Source organism: Ambystoma mexicanum, chromosome 1p, assembly GCF_040938575.1.
Source record: "Ambystoma mexicanum isolate Mex_15411 chromosome 1p, UKY_AmexF1_1, whole genome shotgun sequence".
Classification (NCBI taxonomy): domain Eukaryota; kingdom Metazoa; phylum Chordata; class Amphibia; order Caudata; family Ambystomatidae; genus Ambystoma; species Ambystoma mexicanum.
In genome coordinates, this window is record NC_090921.1 from 372,352,955 (window position 1) to 372,368,507 (window position 15,553).

Sequence of the window (15,553 nt, forward strand, 5' to 3'; positions counted from 1 at the left end):
CAAGGTGGATAGGACGCATAAGCGTCGAAAAAGTTTTTCCTACGGGAAAGGGTCTATATAATGTACCGGGGATTCCCAGCCTGACGACGGGGAATATTCAAAGCATGTGAATCCATGAAAGATCCAATGCTGGAGAAATATTGTTTCCCAGTATTGATAGTATAAAGGACTGATCACTTTCCCCATAACAAAATGAGCAACAAGCCAGTGACAGTGAAGTTGAAGGCTGGAAAAAGTCAGGCCAAGTTAAAAAGCAAAAGGAAAGTGTATGAAGGGCGGGGGTGGGCGGGGAGGGGTATATAGCATATGGAGGGTAAGTTGCTAAAAGAGCAGTCTTTACTACCAAAGGCTGAACTACAATATGGCCAATGAACAAGCAAAAATCTCATAGTACCGTCATTTTAAGTCACTAGCCATGATCAGTGGCCATATGTGGTGAACACGAATGTGCACACCAAAAGGAGCAAACATAAATCTGCTGCCACTACCTTGTCTTAAGGCACATATAAAAGTAACCTAAAATGATCTACGTAAAGAGTTAGGATGATGCAAAAGTATCCCCATTGCACTGCATTATAAGATGCTGTGTGCAATGTTAAAAATACAGTCCATGTCAAAATACAGTCCATGTCAAAAGGCAGTCCATGTCAAAAGGCAGTCCATGTCAAAGGGCAGTCCAGGTTTCACAGTACTGCTAGTCTAAATGACTAATCTGTTGCCCCATAACATCTGAGGAAAAGAAGAGTGAAGCTGAAGGCTTTGCTTTCCTTCAAAGGCCAGGGCAGGATCATAGTCAGGGCAGGATGGAAATGGGGCAAAAATAAAGTGGTTCCATAGGAAACTATGGAGAGCAAGTAACACAAAGAACATCTTTCCCACCTGTGCCAAACATTTAGAGCTCAGTCAAAAAATAGGCTAGTACTTCAGAGCAATAGAATTGCAATTTAAGAAAAACAAAGTTTAAAACTGTCATGTGTGTTAATGAACTAAACACTGAGCATAGAATCAAACCTTCGGGATTTAAACCTCAGAGGTAGACAATGATGTGTTGGCCGAGTAGTAGCATAAGCATGGACTTACCCTGTGATTTCCAAGCACGTAAAATATGTGGCCTAGTAACACCAGCGAGCAGGCTGTTAATCTGTTCAAATCTTCTGCATTGGACATTTTGAGTGTCTCCCGAAGAAATCGTCTAGAAACAAATCATAATTGTATAAAGGGTTAAACAAAAAGTACAAGGTATACACTTGCATAGAAGAGTTAATGGATAGAACCAATAATGTGTTGGCCCTATGATTAAAAGGAACAAGTTACTTACTTGTAACTGTTATTCTTCAGCATGGGTCTGGCATGGATTCACATGCTCATGAATATTCCCCGCCAGGCTGGGAATACACAGAAAAAGAAAAAAATCAGTTTCATTTCTGTACTGTCTTTCTCCTAACAACCAATCACTGACCTCTGGGTCATACTGCCCCCAACCGATCACTGCCTTCTACCCAAGCCACTCTTCTGGCAGCCATCTTCAAATTTGGTAGCACCTAAAGGGGCAGTAGAACCAAGAGAACCGCAGAGGGGCAGGTGGGAGGGTTCGCATGTAAATCCATGCCAGACCCATGCTGGAGAATAACAGTTACAGGTAAGTAACTTGTTCCTTTTCCAGCATGGGGTCTGGCATGGATTCACATGCTCATGAATAAAGAATACATAGCAGTACACACAACAATCACAGGAGGTGGCAAGGCTCAACAGAAGCAATCCCTTACCTCCTCACCAGGCGCACCTTCGCGCGAACATGTTGCGCAGCACTGCTTGGCCGACTCTGGACTCCTCCCTGGAATCCCTGTCGAAGCAGTAGAATTTCGGGAAGGTGTGCATCAACCTCCACGTAGCAGCCATGCAGATTACCAGCAGGGGCACACAAGACAAACGCTGTTGTAGCAGCGATTGCTCTGGTGGAATAGGCTCTTGGAAGGCCAGGCAGCGGTAGGTTGGCCAACCAGTGACAGTGAGTGATTCAGCCCGAGAGCCACCTGGAAAAGGAAGCCTTGGACAGGGACGTTCCATGGTTCTCAGGACCAAAGTTCACAAAAGTTGAGAAGTTTTCCAGAAACTTCGTGCGGGCCGCATAAAACTTCAGTGCTCGAGCCACATCCAGTGTGTGCCAAGTTCTTTGAGCAGGCGACAAAGGCGTCAGTAAAAACACAGATAACACCAAGGGTTCATTGAGGTGGAATTCTGACGAAACCGTGGGCAACAAGGGTTGCGTCCGCAGCACCACCCTCGTCTCGTTAAAAGTCAAGTAAGGCTGCTTGAATGACAGGGCCTGGATCTCACCTACTTTTCTTGCGGAGGTGATGGCTCGAGGAAAGCCGTCTTCCATGACAGAAACTTGAGCGGAGCTGAATGCATAAGTTCAAATGTGGCCCACATTGAGTTCCTACACTGAGACCTTCACCGACGGGAACAAGCAGAATAGTCCCTTGATGAACTCCTTTACTAGACGGTGGATCTACAGAGAAGACTGTTCCAGAGATCTGGTGTAGGAGGAGACCGCTGCCAGATATGCCTTAATGGAGGCATGAGCCAATCCCGATTTAGCCAAGGACTGTAAATACGGAAGTACTTGAGGGGTCATGAACTGCAAAGGGTTGATCTTCTGAGAACAGCACCAAATTGCAAAGCGCTTCCATTTGTGTCTGTAGCATTTTAAGGTAGACGCCCTGGCATTTGCGAGAATCTCCTTGAAGTCTGCCGGAAGATCGTAGCCACCAAAGTCTAATGCTGCAAGAGCCAGGCCTTCAGGTTCAGAGACCCCGGGTTATGGTGAAGAATGGCGCCTCCTTCCCTGGTGAGAAGATCCGCGAACACTGGCAGCTTGATTGGCAGTGATGCTGAGAAGGTCCTGGTACCAGATCTGTCTCGGCCACGCTGGTGCGAGATGGATCATCCTGCACCGGCAGAGTTGATTGATGACTCGAAGCAATGGCAACAGAGGGCACGCATACAGAAACAGGCCTTCCCAAGGGAATGAGAATGCGTCCCCCATGCTCCCAGCGGGGGGGGGGGACCTGCTGGCAAACCTCGAGCACTTGGAGTTCGTCGCCGTCGCAAACTGATCGATCTGGGGATTGCCCCATTTGAGGAAAATGTAGTCCACTTGATCCTGTTGAAATTCCCACTCGTGGCAAGAGTGTAGCTCCCTGTTGACTGAGTCAGCGACGGTGCTTTTTTACTCCTGCCTGGTGAAACGGCACAAGGAACATCCCCTGGGCAATGGCCCAGTGCCATAAGTTCTGCGCCTCTTTGGAGAGCACTTGGGATCTGGTGCCCCCTGTGTCCTGATGTAAAACATTGTGGTGGCATTCAAGTGAAGACCCTCACCACCTGGCCTTTGAGGGACAGGAGAAACGACCAGAGGGCCCAAAACACTGCCCGTAGTTCCAGGATGTTTATGTGCAACGTCTTCCCCGGTAACCACAGGCCTCTGGCGTGAAGACGGCCGGTGTGGGCTCCCCATCCTTCGAGGAAGCGTTCATCGTGACTGTCTCATTGTACGGTGGGGTCTGGAAATCTGTGCCTCTGGAAAGATTGGGGCGCACGCCCCACCGCCTTATCACTCGACGCAACTCCTCGTCGAGTGTGATCCTGTCCTGGAAGCTTCCGGATACCTGGGCCGAACTGGCGTTGAGGAACGCCTGTAGGGGGGACATCCGCACCCTGCACCGCAGTCGAATGAGGTAAATGCATGACATAATGCCGAGAGGAGACTTGATGGCCCTCACAGTAGTGATCTTCAGTGCCAACAGGCGTTACACAGCGCATGAGGGCTGCTATCCTCTCCTTTGACTGACGCCAGGCAGGATACCGTGTAGATCCGGTGTTGGGCAAAATTGCATGCAGTACCCTTTGAGTGCACTACAACAACGTTGACCTCCTGGCAATAAGAACCCAACCTTTGGTAGAAGTCTGTACTACACAGGTTGCTAGTGGGATGAGCAGCCAGGGCCATCTCCAGAGGGGTCAATGTGAGCAGTAGGGGAGTTACACAGAGATTCACAGTGAGAAGTATTCAAATAAACTCTTACACAAAAGGTTTCTTGAGTAAACCATTATTAATTTAACAGTCCGATTAAGCATTTTTCAGTAGGGGCAATAATAGCAATACACAAATACACTATTTGTTTCTCTAAATCAGCAAATACCTGTTTGGGATGGTACACAGACACTTCCTACACCCTCAGGTGACTTAAGTTGCTAGGACACTAGCCATTAATATCACTGTTGCATTTAGGGCAATACTTAGGAGTAGGTCAAAGAAAAAAGGTTATTAGAATAAAACAAGAGATCTCACAAATATTCTGAAGAAGGTAAGTACTTTTGGTAACCCCCAATGCAAAAAAAAGTTGACTTCTTCCTGGAAAGAAGACCAAACACAAAGTTAGAGGGAGAGAGTCATTCAGGGAGCCAGGTCAGGCCAAAGTCAATTTGACTAAAGACTACGTGAACTGAAGCAATTCTTGCAGGTAGGTAAAAGTATTGCCCAATGTTTTAGAAGTCTTTACAGAAAAGCAGAAATCCAAGTAGGGCCACACGCTGATTAGGCTTGTGAGGTAAAGAAGCAGTTAGCAACTCTACAGAAGCAACCAAGATAAGTCTCAAGTGAGAACAAGTGAGGCTACACAACAAGAGACTGTACAGTACCTTTGGTTAGAAGAAATAGTTCTAGCTGGCTTCTGTTCCTGCGCAGCTCTGCATATGCTGTGTTCCTGGACCTCAGTCGTGGGGACAAGAGGAGGTCTGGAGGACTCCTGCACTACAACAGGACGGTCGGCGACAGAAAAGGACCAACTTCTATTCAGTGGCACTTTGCAGTTTCAGCTCCTCGCGTCTCAGCAAACACCACCGCAGACTCCTGGCTGTTGAGATGGGCTTTCCTTGCATCTGGGGTCCAGCACTCTGTTGAGGTGGCTCTGGCTTGGTCAGTCCTGCTTCCTGTGAGTCCTGCAGCTCTTCCTGGAGCTCTTAGTCAACTTTAAAGCAATGCACACAATCTGGTGTTCGTCTCCCTGGCTCTTCGGTTCAAGCAGCAAGTGCAGTGGAAATTCAACCTGCTTCGAGAGGATGTCCAGACGGGCTTACTTTGGAGTTAATTGGTCCCACCAACACAAGGGGAGAAGTCATCCATTCAGGGCTTATGTAGTTGAGGCGAATTTGGAGTTTCAGCACAGCAGCAGGGCTTCACCGGGCAAACCAACAGTCCAGGAGTTGCAGCAGCCATCTCTTCCAAATTCTTCTTCGGATTCCTTCGTCCAGTGGTCGACTGCCTTCCAAGCCAAAAAGCCTCGCCTTTTAAGGAGGTTTCTCCAATTCATTCCAGCCTAGCTGCCAGTCAAACAGTAGGGTGGCTGTCCAGGCCGGACAGCCAGCCGGCCAATCACCTTTGGGTGCATTCCTGTAACCAAGGGGATTAAGCACAGAGCGTTTCAGGCACCTCCCTCACTTCCTGCCCCTGCCAGACATACTGGAGTCAGAGGCGGGCTTCACTTGTGAATCCCGCCAAAGAAAACTAACAAAGGGACAAAACCTGGTTTGGCGCTCACAGTAAATCTCGAGAATGACCTTTCCACAAAGAAATGGCGAAAAAAGAAGACCGAAGCCATTTTGAAAAAAAAAAAAAGCACCATTGGGTGCTTTACTGCAGCTGCGAACGCAGCCCGTGGAAAACGCACACCACAGTAGTTAAAAGTAAACCACTGCCACCAGCCATTCATCGAGGAAAGGGTAACAAATGTTACTTGAGAAACTAGACAAAGGGGATACCAAGTAACCCCTCCAGCACCCTATTGTAAAATAGGGTGTGCTGGGTCTAGAAAGTTACAATGTAAGGAAAGTAAATTTCACCCGACTGCTCTTGGAAAACAGTAGTTTATCCCAGAGAAGGTATTTAAACCTTTGGGAAATCTGAAAGACTTCCCTGTGCCACTGCACTGAAAATGCTGTGTGGTGCAATGTAAAAGATTTTGCCTATGGAGATTGCCAGACTCCGCAACCAAAAGCAACAGTGCTCAACACAGCAAAAATACATGAGTGGGAAAAAGGGTCTCACTCCCACCAGGTAAAAAAATTAAAAGTCCCCAAAATCCAGCAAAGGTGCTGGGGGTCTACAAAGTAGAGAGGAATTAGCACATTTCTGAGAACTCTCCCCAACAGCCAGGATCCCAGGAACAGAGCGTCCTGCGATGGAGTCAAGCAGGATTTGGCATAATTCACTGAAAAACCCAGATCCGTCAGTAGGCGGATGTCCTTGCTGTGTGGTCGATGGCAAGGTCTCTCAATCTGGCCCGGATGAGTCACTCGTCCAAATAAGGGTAGACGTGGATCCCTTGCAGTCGTAGATGTGCCGCCACTAGCGACAGGCACTTGGTGAAAGCTGTGGGTGCCGCCTTCAGTCCGATAGGAAGGGCCTTGAATTGGTAATGCTTCCCTTGAACGACAAAGCGCAGGAACTTGCAGCGTCCTTTGTGGATCGGGAAGTACGCATCCTCCAGGTCCGACGACGACGACAAAGTCTACCTTTTCCAGTTGTCGGAGTACGTGGTGAAGTGTGACCATTCTGCACTTCTGGGACTTTATGCATTTGTTCAGTCATCGTAGGTCGAGGATGGGCCTCCAGCCCCCAGTCTTTTGTCGTATGAAGAAGTACACTGAGTAAACTCCAGAGCCGCTTTGGAACTAGCTCTGTCGTCCCTTTCCTTAACATGGCCTGCACCTCCAGCAGCAGAAGCTGAGGGATGTGGTTTTCCTGTCAGGCCACAAGTGGTATTCGGGGACACCTTCATTGGAATTCTAGTGTGCGTCTGAGCGAGAGCACCCAGCACCCAACGGTCAGTGGAGATGGTCTTCCACACACTGATGAAGTTTGCCGGCCTCCCACCAGGGTGCACGGGTGGGGGACCAACTTCCTGGTCGGTTCAATTCTGAACCATGTGTGAGCTCCTGCAAAGTCCTCTCAGCAATTTCAGAGGTGCCGAATGCAGATGCTCGAACCGGGGACCTATGAGCCTAGTCAGCACCACATTAAGCTCCCACGCCGGAGCCTCCACCGGCAGGAACGAGAGGAAAAGTCCTTTCATGAACTCCTTAACCAGGCGATGCGACCACAGCGACGATCGTCCCCGGAGTTCTGGTGTAGCGGGAGATAGCCGTCAGATGGATCTTGATAGAGGCGCGTGCCAGCTCTGCCTTGGCCAGCGATATCCAGTACGGCAGCACTTGAGAGGCCGTGATCCGTAGAGGGTTTATCTTCTGTGCACAGCACTAAACGGTAAACCTCTTCCATTTATGTCCGTAGCACTTAAGAGTCAAAGAAGCCCTGGCGTTGGCAAGCACCTCCTTGCAGTCCGCCGGGATCTCGTATCCTCCAAATTCTAGCGCTGCAGGAGCCAGGCCAGCAGGTTCAGCGACGACAAGTCGTGGTGCAGGATCTCAACTCCTTCAAAGGCGAGATGATCTGTGTCCGCCGGAAGCTTGACTGGAGGGGACGTAGGAGCAACTGCAATGGAGGCAAGGCATAGAGAAACAAGCTGTCCCAAGGGAATGAGAATGCATCCCCCCCATGCCCCCCGGCTGGGGAAACCTGCTGGCGAACCTCCGGCACTTGGTGTTGGTCGCCGTCGCAAATAGATCGATCTGGGGATTGCCACATCGTCGAAACAGTAGGTCCACCAGATCCTGTCTAAGTTCCCACTCATGGCAAGGGCTCAGCTCCCTGCTGAGTGAATCGGCGAACGTGTTCTTCACTCCTGCCAGATGAAAAGGTACCAGGAACATCCTTTGTGCGATGGCACAGTGACAAAGGTTCTGCGCTTCCTTGGAGAGAGCAGAGGATCTGGGGGCCCCCCTGCTTGCGAATGTAGAACATAGTCGTGGTGTTGTCGGTGAAGACCCGCAACACCTTGCCCCCGAGGGACGGAAGGAATGACTTGAGGGCCCAAAACACGGCCCGGAGCTCCAGGATGTTGATGTGCAACTTCTCCTCCTCTAGGAGCCATTGCGTGGAGATTTCCCCCATCCCTCCAGGGAGGCTTCCATTGTCATCTCCGGATATCCCGGGGTCTGGAAGTCTGTTCCCGCCGCTAGATGTGCACAGACACCCCCCCCCCCCACCATAGAATCGCCCGACAGGTCTTGTTGAGGGTGATCTTGTCCTCGAAGCTTCCTGTCACCTGCATCCAACGGGCATCGAGGAACTCCTGCAGCGGCCGCATCTGCAGTCTGCACAGCCGAACGAGGTAGATGCATGACGACATCATGGCGAGCAGGGACTTAATGGACTGCACCCTGGCAACTTTCATGGTCAACAGCCATTGTACCTTGCCCAGGAAGGCCTTCATCCTGTCCTGACTGTGCGGTTAGGCGCGCCACTGTGTTGAGTCTGGCTCACCAGGAACTGGGCGTCCTGAGATGGCTTCAAGAAGTACTTTGCATAGTTTATCGCGAACCCCAGTTCCGCGAGTAGGCCGACGGTCCTCGCTGTGTGTCCAACGGTGAGATCCTTTGACTTGGCAGGGATGAGCCAATCGTCCAGGTAGGGGTAGATGTGGATCCCCTACAAGCGAAACCGCACCGCCACCGGTGCCAGGCACTTGGTGAAGACCCTTGGGGCCGACTTCAGACCGAAGGGGAGGGCCTTGAACTGGTAGTGCCATCCTTGAACCACAAAGCGCAGAAACCTTCGATGCCCCTTGTGAATGGGGATGTGGAAGTAGGCATCCTCCAGGTCCAGCGACAACAGGCAGTCCCCTTCTTCCAGCTGTCCCAGCACGTGCTGAAGGGTGACCATCCGGAATTCCGGGGATTTTATGTATTTGTTGAGGCGGCTGAGATCTAGGATGGGTCGCCAGTCGCCCGTCTTCTTTTGAACGAGGAAGCACCGCAAGTATACTCCGGAGCCTCTTCAGGACAAGCTCTATCGCGCCCTTTATTAGCATTCCTCGTACCTCCAGAAGTAGTTGAGGAATGGGGTTTTCTTTCAAGGCCACAGGTGGAAAACAGGGACACTTCCTTTGGAACTCCAGAGTGTGCCCGTGGGCCAGGGCATCCAGCACAACGGTTGCAGGGATGGATTTCCACGCGCCGACAAAGTTCGCCAGCTGGCCTCCCACCGGGGTGCACTGGTGGGGCCCCCCCCCCCCCCCGTCACGGCCGGTTCAGTCCTGCTTCGCCGAGGCCTTACCACCTTGGGCTCTTTGGCTATGACGACGATGTACGCCGGCCTTGTTGCTGCCTCTGTAGGCTTCCTGCGACGAACAATGGGCCTCCTGATGGTATGAGTTAGAGCTGCCGCCAAATCCTTTGGAGGCACCATGTGACTTGACTCCGGAGGGCCGAAAGGACGGCCGTCGTTGGAGCATGCCCAAGGCACAGGCTGTCTCGGAGTCTGGCTTGATGGCCTGCAGTGACTTGTTTACTGCCTTGCCGAACAAGTTGTTCCCGTCGAAGGGCATGTTCCTCGTCTGAACGTACTGATGGAAGTCGGTGGCCCTGAAAAAGCTCTGAGGCTCTAGCAATCGTGGCGTGAAAGGAGCCAATTCCGTCGGGAGGAGAAGCCTGGGGTGGGGGCGACGGGAGATCAGTTCCGGCGTCACCGCCGTGGTCGTCCGTCCCCGTCCATCTGTCTCATCCCTCGGTGGAGGGGATGAGGTGAAGGATGGAAAGGCGGGGGGGGGGGCGTGGACCTCTGCTTGGAAGGAGGGCTCCCCGATGGTCCAGGCGCCGCTCGATCACCCGCCGGAGGCAAAGGCATCTGTGTCCTTATCTCTGCACAGTGTGTGCAAGGCTAATAAGAGGTCCTCCGACCTGTCTGTCGGTGGTGGTAGCGGTTGTGATGGGAGCATCGGCAGCAGCGTAGTGTCCTCAGGTTCCTTGTCGATCTGCCGTTCCTCCTAGTCTCCTCAGTCGCTCTCCATGTCCGCCTCGTCGGGATACGTAAGATCTGACCTCGTCGAACTTCTTGTCAAGAACTGACTTGAGACCCGAAAGCTCATCCAATGAGGAGATATCCGAGTCCGGCAGGACTATCGTGCCCCCCCCCCCTCTCTTCTCGCCCAGGAGTTTCACTGGGATTTTCGATGGGCGTGAAAGGTGATTCCCTCTGGCTGGGCAGGGGAACTCTTGGCTTGGGGGCCACCTCTGCGGTCTTCGCCAGGGACGCTACCACTCCCTCAATCGAAGCCTTAGCCTGGTGAATCTGGGCCTTCGCGACTTTAGGCGCGCCCGAGGCCTTCACTGTGGGGAGGAGGTGGGAGTAGGAGGGCCACCGCTTTGATCCCCCTTGGCTTTCCCCGTCGGAGCTGACCGGGCCTTCTCCAGAAGCTTACCTGGGTTGTCCGATTGACTTTTCATCGCGCCTAAGCTTTGGCTCGTGGTTGACAGCATCCGTGATGCTGCGCCCAGCCTGGCAGCCGAGCAGTCTGTACCAACGGCGCTCCCGGAGACCGCGGACTTAAGGTGCTTTGCCTTATGTTGGGCATCCGTCGCCGGGGCGCTCTCTAAGGTCTTAGAAGACCGCTCCGATTTTCTCTTCGGAGAAGTAGGTTGCCGGGGCTCACCTGCCGCCGGGCTCTTCGAATTCAACCAGTCAGCGAGTCGCTTGTGACCGTCCTTCATAGTACAGGACATATACTTGCAGAACACACAGGCATCCTCGACGTGTGAATTATCTGCGTGCAGTCAGTAGAGGCACTGTGAGTGCCCATCCTCCTTGTAGACGTTCTGTAGTCCACATCCTTGGCAGATTCTAAACCGAGGCGTCAAGTCTCCTTTGTCTTCGCCCTTGACCACAAGGGGTAGGCCGCCAAGATCTTCTGGAATCCTCCAAGAAGTGAAATTCGACGAAAGTTCACCCTTGAGGGGCGGAGAGCTATCCAAAACGGGTCCCTGATAATCGGAAGATGAATCGGTGGAGCTTGAGGCTCGATTTGACTGAAAAAAATAAGAGTAAATAAGAGTAAACTCTTTGAAAAAACGCAATATGTAGTAAAAGCTAGAGAGCTAAGCACAAGGACACCAAACACTTGAACGTGCAGTAAAAATATGAAGATGGCTGCTAGAGGAGGGGCTTGGGTAGAGGGCAGTCATTGGCTGGGGCAGTATGACCCAGAGACCAGTGATTGGTTATTAGGAGAAAGAGTTCAGAAACGAAACTGATTTTTTTCTTTTACCGAGGATTCCCAGCCTGACGGGGAATAATCATGAGCATGTGAATCCATGCCAGATCCCATGCTGGAGAACAGTGAAATCTGCAGAACTGTACAGGAACCGAAGTCTTCAGCTGCATCTTTTTCTTCTTTAGTAAAGTACTGTAAAGCTAGCCTACGAGACCTTACCTCTTATTGTGGAAGTGCTTGTAATTTCTGCAACTCACAAATCTAATCAGCTCGTGGCCCTAAATTTGGTTCTTCTTTTTATCAAATACTTTTAAGAACTTGTGCAAAGACTTTTCCATTTACTTACCTGAAGTGCTGCATCCTATACAAAGATGTTTGCCCATTGACTTTGGATTAGCCTATTGAATTGAATGACTTCTTGTGCTATCTGCAAGTATTTGCCCTGCTTAAGAATATTTGTATTGCTTGTGTTCTAATCACCTTTGCCTTTTACAAACTATTCAGAGTATTATGTATGCCAACAGTAAGGTATTAATGTCCCCAGCAGCCTTGTTCCTGACATCACCTGTGAATGTATGTTGTGTCTGTGGGCCATCCCAAAAGGGTCTTGTCTGACCCAGAAACTCAGTGTACAGTATTGAAGTATATTTGTGTTACTATTCTATTTCTCCCTTCTGAAGAAGGTTTTATAACTGACTGATAAATGAACAAGTTACTTTCTTACCTGTAACGTTCTTTCGATGGGATGGTCCGACGACGTATTCCATATCTATGACATGTAATCACCATAGCTGTGCTGCTTCAGAAACTTTTTTCGGCGTCTGCGTCGATGCGCCGTCGAGGACCTCCTCCGACGTCATCCGATGTGATAAGTAGGACGCACAACGCCCGTAGCCTCAGTTGTAGTTTTTTCCCCCAGAACGTGTGACATTAGTCAACTGCCAGTCAGACACAAAGCCTTGCGGAACGTAAGCTGCAATCGCAAAAGAAATTCTGCAGCGGGGAAGGCAGGACGGAGCGATATGGAATACGTCGTCGGACCATCCCATCGAAAGAACGTTACCAGGTAAGAAAGTAACTTGTTCTTTGAGGGGTTTGGGTCCTCCGACGTATTCCATATCTATGACAGACTCCCAAAGCAGTACCAGAGCAAGGAGGAGGGAAAGAATTTAGAATCAAAATTTAGAATAGCCAATCAAATAGCAGAGCAAAGGACCGCCTTGCCAAAGGCCAGATCCTGTCCTCGGATGCAATCGAGGGAATAGTGACGTACAAATGTATGTACTGAAGCCCAGGTGGCTGCATCACAGATGTTGCGAATAGTAACACCCCTGTGCAGGGCAGTTGATACAGCCATACCCCTGGTAGAATGGGCCCGCAAGCCAGCCGGTGGGTCCTTACCCGCCAAGCGGTAACACTCCAAGATGGCCAAAATAATCCAGCGAGACAGTCTGTTTCGTCAAAGCTTGCCCCAAACGCTTTCCAGCGTAACCAATAAAGAGTTGATCGTCCACTCTGACCCGGGACATGCGTGAAACATAAAAGCTTAAAGCTCTCCTAGGATCAAGCCTATGGAGCCTCTCCTCTTCCTTACCAGGATGCGGAGAAGGATAGAATGCCGGAAGAACAACCTTCTGGGCCAAATGAAATTCCGTCACTACCTTCGGAAGAAAAGAAGGACGGACTCTAAGGACAACCCTGTCCTTGTGAAATACAGTGAAGGGTGGCTTAACTGAAAGTGCCTGTAACTCACTCACTCTGCGAGCGGAAGTAACCGCAACTAAAAATACAGTTTTCAGAGTTAACAGCCTCAAAGGGAAAGAATGTAAAGGCTCAAACGGAGCACCCATAAGAAACTTAAGAACAAGGTTTAAATCCCAACCGGGCACCAGGAAAGGTGACGGAGGGAACACATTAGTGAGCCCTTTCAGAAACTGTGAAATTAAGGGATTTTAAAGTAAGATCACTCTTCAGACGAGCGCTTAAAGATGGACAGCACCGCCAGGTAACCTTTAATGGTACCCACTTGCAAGCCCCTGTGGGCCAAAGAAAGTAAAAAGGACAGAACCATGGGGATGTCACATGCAAAAGGATCCACATTCTGAACTCTGCACCAGTCGCAGACCTTACGGCAACGGTACAGAGACTTTGTTGCTGGCCTTTGGGCCGAAAGCAACACCTCCATCACGTCTTCAGGGAGGTCCCAATCCTTATACCTCAACCTTTCAGAAGCCAAGCGTGAAGGTTGAGGGATCTGACCTCTGGATGGAGAACCTGACCCCCCTCCCGTGAGAGCAGATCGTATCGTTAGGGAAGACGACGTGGAGGGCAGATGGACAAGTCGAGAAGGTCCGGGTACCACGTCCTCCGAGCCCACGACGGGGCAATGAGGATCATCCGGGAACCGAACTTCCGTAACCTCCGCAGCACTTGCGGGATGACGGGGACTGGAGGAAACGCGTACAGCAGCGGGAATGACCACTCCACCACGAACGCGTCTCCTAAAGATCCTTTGGGAGCATATTCCCGCGAGCAAAACCTTTCGCACTTCCGGTTGACACTGGAGGCGAAGAGATCCACTTGAGGGGTCCCCCAAAGGGCAAAGATCTCCAGGAGAATCTCCTGAGCCTACTCCCACTCGTGAGAGATCGCGCTCTGCCTGCTCAGAGCGTCCGCCGTCACGTTTTCGTCTCCGGCCAGATGAACTGCCGAGATCGAAACTTCCTGCTGGATGGCCCAGAACTCGCGCTGCATCGCCTCCCTGCACAGAGGAAGTGACCCTGCCCCCCCTTTCTGTTGAGGTAGTGCCAGGCCACTGTGTTGTCCGTCAGGATCAGGACACTCTTTCCTCGCACAGTCGGCAGAAAAGCCTTCAGGGCTAGCCTGACGGCCCTCAGCTCCAACAGATTGATATGGAGTCTGGACTCCGACGGAGACGACCGCTGACTGTCAACCCGTTGGCATGAGCTCCCCATCCCGTGAGGGATGCATCCGTGCGATTGTCACCTCCGGCCAGGGAAGCCAAAATGGAGCCCCCTTCATCAAGTTGCCATCGACAGCCCACCACAGAAGGTCCGGGGCGACCGAGGGTGGCACCTGAACCGGGTCCGACATCCTGCCGGAGGACTGCGACCATTGCGTCTTGAGTGCCCACTGCAAAGATCTCATCCGCAGGCGAGCCTCTGGCACCAGAAGAATGCAGGATGCCATGAGGCCGAGCAACCTCAAGAACTCGAACGCTGGGAGCGTCTGGGCATGCTGAAACTTGTGCACCATCTGCTGAATGTGAAGAGCCCTCACCTGGGGAGGAAAATACTGCCCCAGGGAAGTGTCGAGCACTGCTCTGATGTACTGGAGCTGCTGTGTTGGCGTCAAAATGGACTTCTTTAAATTGAGGGAGAAGCCCAGCCTGTGAAGGGAGTGGCAGGTGACGGACAGATGATCCAGGACTTGCTCGGGAGAGCTCCCCCTGATCAACCGATCGTCCAGGTAGGGGTAGACGTGAATCCCCCCCTTGCCTGAGATGCGCTGCCACCACCACCATGAGCTTGGTGAAAACCCTCGGGCGGACGTCAATCCGAACGGCAGGACCCGAAACTGAAAGTGCGAGTCGCCAACCGCGAACCTCAGGTACTTCTTGTGCTTGGGATGGATCGGCACATGGAAGTAAGCATCCTTGAGGTCGAGTGACACCAACCAGTCCTGAAGCTGAAGGGCCTGGAGGACTTGAGAGAGTAACCATCTTGAACTTGTCCTTCCTGAGGAGTTTGTTCAAACCGCGCAAGTCCATGATGGGTCTCAATCCCCCGTCTTTCTTCGAAATCAAAAAATAAGGGGAATACCATCCCTTGTTCCTCTCCGCTACAGGCACCAGTTCTATGGCGCCTTTCTCTAGCAGGGCTTGAATTTCCTGAGCAAGGAGCGGATCCGGACTCTGCAAAGAGGTTCCCCTGTGGATTGTCGCGAGGCCTGTGCCGAAAGGGAAGACAGTAGCCGTGGGTCATGATCTCCAGAACCCACACATCCGAAGTAATGGCTTGCCACTCTACAAGATGCTGCGCCAGCCTTCCCCCAACCGGCGAACCATGGGGCATGGCCTCATGACTGAGTGGAAGCGGCTGCAGCGTTACCTGAGGGCAAAGAGGCAACTACCTGAGCGGCCTTGGCACCATGGGTACCCTGTCGTCCACCTCTGGTACCCCTGCGTTGGCCTCTTTGACTGCCAGCTCCTCTCGCTTTACTGAAGGGCGAGTAATAGCGAAAGGAACCACCCCTCCACTGCTGTCCCCTAGGACGAAAAGGCAGAGTTTGGAGAACTGCAGCGCCCAACGACTTCGCTGCAGCTTTTGAGGTCTGCAACCTCTCAAGGCTCTCGTCAGCCT

General features: G+C 51.6%; 1 protein-coding gene across 1 annotated transcript in view; it reads right to left on the reverse strand.

The window, feature by feature from the left end:
* Nucleotides 1–15,553, reverse strand: part of MAU2 (MAU2 sister chromatid cohesion factor) — an 893,447-nt gene that overhangs the window by 212,927 nt on the left and 664,967 nt on the right. The window contains exon 16 of the mRNA XM_069649112.1: nt 1,081–1,192. Within this exon, the coding sequence (XP_069505213.1) occupies nt 1,081–1,192 (112 nt within the window). The remainder of the gene's footprint in view (nt 1–1,080; nt 1,193–15,553) is intronic.